Source organism: Synchiropus splendidus, chromosome 5 (assembly GCF_027744825.2).
Source record: "Synchiropus splendidus isolate RoL2022-P1 chromosome 5, RoL_Sspl_1.0, whole genome shotgun sequence".
In the NCBI taxonomy this organism is placed as follows: domain Eukaryota; kingdom Metazoa; phylum Chordata; class Actinopteri; order Syngnathiformes; family Callionymidae; genus Synchiropus; species Synchiropus splendidus.
The window spans coordinates 6,529,637-6,539,011 of NC_071338.1; the positions used below are offsets into that span (position 1 = coordinate 6,529,637).

At 46.6% G+C, this 9,375-nt stretch overlaps 1 protein-coding gene across 2 annotated transcripts; it reads left to right on the forward strand.

The window, feature by feature from the left end:
* Nucleotides 1-1,058: 1,058 nt before the first annotated feature.
* Nucleotides 1,059-8,505, forward strand: chrm3b (cholinergic receptor, muscarinic 3b). Of its 2 annotated transcripts, XM_053865821.1 has the most exons (6): nt 1,059-1,155; nt 2,586-2,680; nt 3,214-3,368; nt 3,665-3,960; nt 4,727-5,376; nt 6,617-8,505. In XM_053865821.1, the coding sequence occupies exons 2-6, from the start codon at nt 2,605-2,607 to the stop codon at nt 7,105-7,107; spliced, it is 1,668 nt and encodes a 555-aa protein (XP_053721796.1). In that variant the 5' UTR covers nt 1,059-1,155; nt 2,586-2,604; the 3' UTR covers nt 7,108-8,505. The 2 variants fall into 2 exon arrangements, with proteins under 2 accessions (XP_053721796.1, XP_053721797.1); XM_053865822.1 differs by lacking the exon at nt 1,059-1,155 and having other exon boundaries at nt 2,556-2,680.
* Nucleotides 8,506-9,375: the final 870 nt, after the last annotated feature.

Consider the following 9,375-nt stretch of genomic DNA (forward strand, 5'->3'; position numbering starts at 1 on the left):
GGAGAGTAGTGGGCTTGTGTTACAGTCCTCTCCCACTGGAATAAATGTTGTCACACACTTGTTGGTGTTTATTTGAACAAGAGAATTTGTTTCAGTATTTACAGTAAAAACAAAACACAACATTTGATGTATAATGACAATGAATCTTTATAAAATCTCAGATTTAGATCAAACATTGCAAATGATGACATGTCTCCATCAACACAACTGTGACAACAGAAAAGGTAAAAAAGGGAATAAAAGATCAAATATATTCTCTTCTGTGTCTTCCAACAGTGCAGCGATGGAGTTGTTTGTCCAGGGCGGCTTGACATCTTTCCCACGTTCCTCTGAGTGGATGACATGAGTTAGCATGGTGCTGATGTCAGGAGTTAGGACAGAAACATTCGGGGAGGGCCTGTTTGGCCAACGCACAAACGAATGAACACAATTCCTTTGCTCTTCATTTTACACTTCAGATGAAGTTTCCCCTAATAAGCACATCTTTAAAACGTGTAGCTACCACATCATTCATTTCTCACACAGAGAAACTGTTTATTTCAGGTGGATGAGTCTGAAATATTTATAGAGTAAATGACGACCGAAACGTAAGTATTGTGGCATTCGGTGCTGCAGTTCATAGAGACGTACAGTGACAGATACTCGAGTTACTGACTACAGTTACGTGTCTACATGTGAAGTGTCCCACTGGTGACCAGTTCCAGTATTCGTGGACCTCAGTCTCCTCACATTCTCAACTCCTTGTTCACAGTGGATCAGAGGCTGCAGTAATGAAGACGGAGGTGGGTAACGTGAAGGGTACGCTCCTTTCCTCGCCTGTGGTCACCAGCCGAGGTAACAACAAGAGTGAGTCAGGCCTCTCCTGGGGTCTCCACTGACCCACATGAGAGCCAGAAAGGGAATGGTCTGAGCTGTGTCAGCTGATGCCACAGGTGCTCTCCACAGTATGTCCTGAATTCTTGCATCATTTTGAACACTCCATCCATCTTCAGCAGGTCCCGTGACGTTGGTCCACTCTGTCTGGTCTCAGGAGGAGGTAAAGCAGCCCAGAAGGAGGAGCTGGACTTGAGTCACACACAAGTGATCAGAGGAAGCCTGAGCGCAGACGAGAATGCTGCTCAGCTGAAGCCTTCACCGGAGAATCTCAGAGGAGCGGTAAGTCGTGCGGGCAGTTGTGACCTCTCGTGTCACCTGACTGGGTCTTGGTTTACTGTGTTATTGAGACGGATGGCTTCTTTTCAACCCTCCTACTCATCGCTGCATTTTGTCATTCTCCCCGTCTAACTAATCTGCTGGATCATATCGAACTATCCTGATAACACACCGAGTTTTTCCATCACCTTGTCAGCAAGTCTCAGCAGCATTATTCTGCCTGTATGTTTGGCCTCAGAGAGGCGAGGAGTTGAAGACTAGAGAAGTTCATTTGAGCCCAGGTGATGGATGGGAGGAGTGAGCTGCACCTGGAGGAGACGATGGTCTTGGCTTTAATTAGTACAGCCTGTATTAGTGACGTCCCGTTCTTTACAGGCTATGCTAGTTTATGCCAGGAGCAGCAACACCTGCCTGGAAGCTGTCTTACCCCAGGTGTCAAACTCAAGGCTTGGGGGCCAGATCCGGCCCACCAAGTCACAGCAGGGGGTGCGATGACTAAAAACTCAATCCCTCTTTCAGGTGGTTCTTCTCAGATACTAGAGGCCAGTGTTTCCGATTCAACATTCAACAGGGAGTTTTTCAGAAATCTCCCAAAATAGAGATCGGAATGGGGGGGGCGGTGAGGTGTTGGTGATTATTCAGACTGCTCTCAGTTTGACGTCTCAGGATGAAACTAAACTTGTGTTTTTCCATTATTTGTCTTTCATGAGGATCAGATTGATCCTGGTTTTGAACTCAGTCCAGAGGTTTTTCAGATATAAAAGTGCACGCATTCTGTAATATTCAGACAAGAATAACAAAAAGCAAAACTCCAATGAAATAAAATTATTTATATCTTACTTATTCACAAAGGTCTACTGTGTCTTTGTCTGCTTCAGACGATGAACAACCACAGAAACACACATTTTGTTAAGTTTTAAGAGCACAGTTTGTGTATGTGGCACTTTCGCGGACCTGCGCTTTTCATCATATGACTGAGTGTTTCCTTATTCTCACACTTTCATGGATCCATGTTTTTTTTAATTCTCTGCAAAATCACTACACACAATCTGTATTGTACAGATTTACCAGTGATTCAGCTCTGTCAGTCTGTCGGCAGGTTTTTGCAGATTTGCCTTCCCTTTTCTCCATCATGATTTTTCTTCATGTCTTGCCTCTTGTGCTGTGATATATTGCTTTTTTCGGTCAATGTGACTGAAAAGAGAGAACCAAAGTTACGCCTCCAGCTGGTCCAGGTAGACAGACCATTTGAAAGAGGAGTGGAGGTCATTAGGCACAGACTGCTGTGTGGAACCCTAAACAGACAGTCAAAGGAGACGAATGGAGTTAAACTGTGTAGGGCTTCACATGAGGAGATAACCCAAAAGTAATGAATGAAATGTTCAGGAAATGTGAAATGGGACGATAACCTATAACCTCCTCTCTTCCCCAAGTTGTGGTTTGAGCGCGATCATGAGCGTGACATCCGGTTCTGATCTGCTGATGGACCCACCTCGACCTGACTCTGCAGCTGAGCCCTCCATGTTTGGTACTGTGTCTGTTTTGTCAAACTTCAGCTGCTTCTGCCAATTTCAAACTTCTCTTCTGCTCCTTCGCTTCTTTGTGTATTCTCTGTACTGCGCTGTACTTTTCATGTTTGTAAAAAGTATGAGGAAATAGCTCTTATCATGGACGGCGCAGTGGCTTGTTGATGCTGGTCGACTCCATCCTGAGGGACCTCCTGAAGCAAACCTGGGTCTTTCTGTGAGGAGTTTGTTCTCAAAGTGTCACGTGTTTCCTCTGTCCACTCCAGTTTTCCTCCCACTGTCTGCAACACGTCACATCAGACTGTGAGTGAGCCCAGTCATGACCTGGCATAACTGAGTGTTTTCTTCATATGTTTGGGTTGAATGACCTTCAGACTGCACTTACTCTGAAGGTTTCTGCTGTGGGAGATGTTCTGGTCTGCTCCCATTAGACCCATCATTCATCTCACATTTTTGTGCTCTGCTTTGAAAAGCATTTGGAACTCCTCTGATTTTCAATAAGTACATGTATCCACTGTCATTTCTTCACCACCAGGAGGCGCTTACCAGATGCCCCCCTTGCTATCGGCCAGTCCTGCGGGTTGGACACGGAATGTCAGCAGTGATTTGTGGCCACAAGGAAATTTCACAAAGACTGTGGCTAATGGTAGCGAACCGTTTGACCCGCTAGGAGGACACACTGTCTGGCAGGTAACCAACCTCAAGTTATAGCAGTGATACTGCGTTGTTCTCCTCAACACCTCTGGTTGTAGCAAGTGAATTGGAGAGGATCAGATATTTACAGAAACATAACATCAATACAGAGACAAGGAATATGAAAATCACCCTGTTGTTTGGTCAGTTCATAAGTTCTTAATGCTGTCGTATTAAGACCAGCCTCAAGTCTCTCTTTAGAGTCAAGTGTGCTGAGCTGCCTCCCCTCCTGACACTTCCTGTCTGAACATAAACTTGAACAAGACTGAAGTCCATAACGTCCTCCCATCCAGGTCATCATCATCGTCTTCCTCACCGGATCACTGTCACTGGTCACTGTCGTGGGCAACATCTTGGTTCTGGTGTCGTTCAAGATCAACAAGGCTCTGAAGACGGTGAACAACTACTACCTGCTGAGCTTGGCTTTCGCCGACCTGACCATTGGGACTCTGTCTATGAACCTGTACACCACCTACATCATCATGGACCAGTGGGCTCTGGGGCCGGTGGTGTGTGACCTCTGGCTCGCCATCGACTACGTGGCCAGCAACGCCTCAGTCATGAACCTGCTGGTCATCAGTTTTGACAGGTAGCAATTTCACCCAGCTCCAGAACACCTTCGTCCTCTCCCTACTTTCTCCCTACTGCACCTGACGCATATCTCCCTCTTTCACCGTCGTGCCCTTGGCTTGTGGTTTGGAAACTTTCCACCCTCCTCTCTCTTTCTCTGTGATGCTGAGCTGGAGCTGTGCGTGTCTGAGTACACATCACTTCATTGAGATAGCGAGCATCAGTCGAGTTCATCTGCTCTGACTGTCTCACAAGCTCCCCTGCTCTGTCCAAGGTTAAATCCGCCGTCAACTGCAACTTTTCCAATAACTCCTTGTCCAAAATCCCGATGATCAATGTATCCCCAATGTTCTCCATTTTCACTGGACCAAACTGGCAGGACTTGTAGAGAGTGCGACTTTACTCCTCCGCTGAATCGGCTTGCTTCTGTGCTGAGATAAAAGCGAGATAAAAACGTCTCCTTCACTTTCGCGCTCGGTAATGTTGGCCAACCAAAAGTATCCCTAGGTCGGAACCTTCACCTGACATCCATGTGTGATTCTCAAATACCTGTATGTCTCACCTCACTCCGGTTGGTGCTTCCTTTTTAATGGGGGAGGTGTATTCCAGCTGCTGTTTGACAGCTGAAGCTACAAGTCCAGCAGGCCGTGGTGAATCTCTCACCCGTCTGACCCGGCGATGGAGGATTACAGTATAACTCCTTATTAGACTTGAATCTTCACACATCAAGTTCAGTGGGCATTTTCATTACTGAGCCTCGCTGTCGTGCGCTGTGTGGTCCTCAGGTATTTCTCTGTGACCCGGCCGCTGACCTACCGAGCCAAACGCACCACCAAGCGAGCGATGACCATGATCAGTTTAGCGTGGTCCATTTCCTTCATCCTCTGGGCTCCGGCCATCCTCTTCTGGCAGTACATCGTGGGTGAGCGGACGGTCCAACCGAACGAGTGCTACATCCAGTTCCTGTCCGAGCCCATCATCACTTTCTGCACTGCCATCGCTGCCTTCTACCTGCCTGTCACCATAATGGCTGTCCTCTTCTGGAAGATCTTTCAGGAGACTGAGAAGAGAGCCAAAGAGGTGCAAGGCCTAAAGGGCTCAGGGTCCGGAAATAAAGCAGGTAAGAATCAAAGCAGAGGCGCGGAAGAGGGGGCGACGGGCGGGCAGAGGACTTCGTCCCCCATGACCCGACAGATAAGCTATCAAAGCTGCAGCAGCTCTGAACTGAATCAGACTTTGGAGAGGAACAAGGACAACCCAGGAGGGACAGAAAGAAGATGTGCTGCTCTCTGCTGCCACCTCTCACTGCTGCCGGGTCGCCGAGCCTTCAGGTCTATGAGCACCACCACCACCGTGGGGGAGGTGGAGCAGAGCAGCTGTGACAGTCTGAACAACAATGAAGGGGCAGACGCGGAGGCTGACTCTTCTGCTCCAGGTGAGCTCTTCACAGAAGGGTCTAAGGTGACCTCTACATGGGGGAGGAAATGGCTGAATTTGCCAAAGTTTTGCATCACGTGCGGTCTTTGTTTACAACATCATGACGTCACTCCTACAATATTTACCTCCACTGAAAACGCTGCAGGCGCCACATAGCTTGTATGTCAACTCTGCGCTGGTCCTCCTGAGGCAGCATTCACCCTTGTTTTCAGAGCCCACTTGATGGCACTCTCTGCTCTCGAATCTTTGGATTAAGACAACCGTTTCAATGCAATCACATATCGTATTTAAACCGAGAGCGCCATCTATTGTGCTCTGAATAAGAGTACACTGTTTAATGAAGATCATCAGGCCATCACTACTTTATACAGTGCTGTAAAACAATGGTGACACTCCAACTCTTCACATGAAGTGTGATCTGCGTGTGCTCAGTGTGACTCTCATAGGTCAGGAATACAGAGAATGATGCTGACCCCCTGATGAGGGTGACAGATGTTTCAGTGGTGCAGAGAACAGAAAAAAGGTGGTAGATATGTGACAGACTTGGCGAAACCTATGCAATTTTAGTTCGACTTTCAAGGCCAGTAAAGTGTCACAGCTACACAATAAATGGCTATTGTGCATTTGTGTCACCTTTCATTAAGAGAGCCTCAGTCATTTTCTTTCACCCAAACTAAGTTGATTCAATAACCAACATTTATTGACTCAATTTAAGTGGCAATGGGCACAATTGGACCTAAGGTGACAGTGGTGTCACCGCAAAACATGGGCAAGTGAGGATGAGGCGTGAGAAACCAGAGATAGCAATGTTGCGGTCTTGACTGTGGTGAACACTGTAGCGATCCAATGGGAATGTTTCAGCAGTCTGTGCCTGGAGTCTGAACTCAGCACTACCACCCTCACTACCTGATGCTGTAAGGGTGGTGCGCAGCAGGAGGCAGTATTAAACACCTCCTACAGGACATTCAGCATGTGTGAATAAGAGATCACCAGAACTGGCTTTCAATGGTGGAAATGTGACAGTGTTCCCCATAGAACACCAGCAAAATCAGGTTAAACCTACCTTGAAAGCTTTACTTTCATCCCTCTGGAGTTAAAACAAACAAACAAAGAGACTCACTGGCACATAACCTCCACAACTCTGGGACTGGCAGAGGTGAAAATGGCTGGCCTCTGCTGCCTAATGACTGTAAATACTTGGTTTATATAATGTGATGGAGTCTTGTTTGTTTACTCAGAGGGCAAAAAGTCTCCAAGAGTGAAGAAGGACAGGCAATCGTCTCCCTCCAACAAGAGCCAGTCCTCGTCTCCTGCTGACGGCTCGCCGGCAGCCATCACCATGAAAGATGCAGCCATGGCCAAACGCTTCGCCTCCAAAGCCAAAACGGAGATTAACAAGCGCAAGAACGAGAAGAAGGCCAACGACAAGAAAGCAGCGCGGACACTCAGCGCCATCCTGTTCGCCTTCATCACCACCTGGTTACCGTACAACATCATGGTTCTGGTCAACACCTTCTGCCAGGACTGTATCCCTGAGACGCTGTGGGCGCTGGGCTACTGGCTGTGCTACGTCAACAGCACGGTCAACCCCATGTGCTACGCTCTGTGCAACAAGACCTTCAGAACCACCTTCAGGGACATCTTGATGTGTCAGTGGAATCAGAAGAAGAACAAGCCAAGCTTCAACCAGAGGAGTGCGACAGGTTACCGAAAGAAAGATCAGGTGTAGCAGGGATCTGAGTCAATATATTTCATAATTTTACGGTTCCATGACGGCAGATTGGACCTGATGAGTGGGTTTTCGTGGAGGAGGTTTGTAACCTGTAATCTGTGGTGAGGAAGGTCCTGCCTTTGTCCTGCTCAGCTCAGGTGGCATGGCTGATGGTGTGTGGTGAGTGGAAGTTTTCCAGCAGTGTCCTTCTAAAACACTTGCTTCAAGCATGTCATGGGAATCTGCGAGTTTGCTGTGTCTCCTTTACAAGTGTGCACTTCCAGACTTGGTCAGGGTCACGTCGTTTTCTCTGCATGGAAGTGTTTGCTAGATTCACTCCTTTATTTTCATCAGTCTCTCAAATCTTTTGCCCACGTCCTTCCTTGATGCTCACCGCTGTCACGAGGCATCGTCCAGCCCTGACGTAACTGAAAGGCACTGTGGGAGTGGTACTGCCCCATGGAAGGGGTGATGGCAGCCTGCTGCATCAACTGGGAGGCACAGGAGGAGCCAGTGGTTCTATGTTTGATGGAGACAGACATCCAATGGGGCTGAAAGTTGCTCCGATAATTTGTCTGACTACCTTCAACCTCCTTCAACGCTTCACCGATATCATCCACAATAATGCTGAACTGTCATTCGCGATTCTCAGGTGTCTGTTTTCTCTCCTCAGTAAAATCAGGTGCACTACTGTTGTATAAATAAAGTCTGAGAGCAGTTGGGACGGACAAGCACTGTTCACATGTCCAATCCACAAAGAGGTCTTGATAGTCGTGTAACGCTGCAGTACAGACTGCAGTTTTTTCACAGTACCAAGCTCACCACTGGTTTACCGAGTTCCTTGTGTAACAGCTCGTCCCTCACCTCTGGTTCCACGTGCGGTGAAGGCTGGCTATAGTAAGGGCTCCACACTGGAGAGACTCAGAAACAGTTATGCTTGCACAACTTGTTGTGATGATGATTTTCCTTTTTTCTTGGCTTCTTGTGTGTTGTCTGATTTGGACTTCCATTTGGGGCTGTTTGCTCGCCTTATTTTCTTCCTTTTGTAATGATTCATACATCAACAAGCTCAAAAGAGACAAAACAGCACCTGAAATGAAAGAGTCTGGCCCAAATCTGGTTTTCAGGAAAGTAGCATGGCCTAAAACCATATGAACGGTGTGCATGGTTGCAGACAAGAATGTCTTCATGAAGAGAAAGAGGGACTATGTTATCTTGTATTTTTCCACAAAAGTGGTGTGATAACATGCGAAAGGAGTTAGTGAAAGCGTAGAGCCATATGATGTGTGCATGTATTAATAAAGTGTTTTATTTATGAACTCAAATGCATAATGCAATGCAGTTCCGCTGAATGAAATCTGTGCACCCTTGAAGAAGGTTGGCTGGGCACTTGTTTCACATGAATTTTTCTTTAGTTTTGATGCAGTCTATTAAACAATATTTTGATGTATAATAAAGTCCTGTTTGATCAACAGCACAGCCATTTCTTCACCAGGAATGTGACTAAATGCAGTACCATGTTATTATCATTTAGTAATGACAAAGAAACCCCTGAACCAGATGTATTTGGTTTGCATTCAGTTTAAAAGTAACGAAAAACAACACAAGCTATAATAGACATAGTACATTATACAAATAGTATAGCCGTACCTGTAGTACTGTCTAGTGTAGTCTGATAGCATCTCAACTTCTCTTTAGCACTGAATTATCGAGGTAACACAAGGCCACTGATTCCACCACAGCAAATGTGTTTTTCTGTGGTAGGAGAGAACTGTTTGCTAAAGCAAGAGCACTGAAGTTACCTGAGCTAGTCGAGAGACAGACACTGCTTGTCATGTTTAGAGCCAGAAATGGACAGCAAAATCTGGGTTGGTGTCAGCATATATGGACTCAACTGTTTAAATGGTTATTGTGAACATTTCATGTTATCATTATTATTAATTTACTTCTTTAAATGAATGTGCATTTCAATGTGATCTCAGATTATTTAACAATAAGCCCATTATAAGCAAAAAGGTTGTGGGTTTGAATCCAGCTCTGGACCTTTTTGGGTGGAGTTAGCATGTTCTCCCTGTGCCTGCGTGGGTTTTCTCCCGGTACTCTGGTTTCCTCAAATTGCCCCTAGGTGTGCGTATGTGTGTGTGTGAATGGTGTGTGTGCCCTGCGATGGACCGGTGACCTGTCCAGGGTGTGTTCCTGCCTCTCGCCCCATGACTGCTGGGATAGGCTCCAGCACTCCCCGCAACACTGAACAGGACTAAGCACCAGTTAACTGATGTATGTATG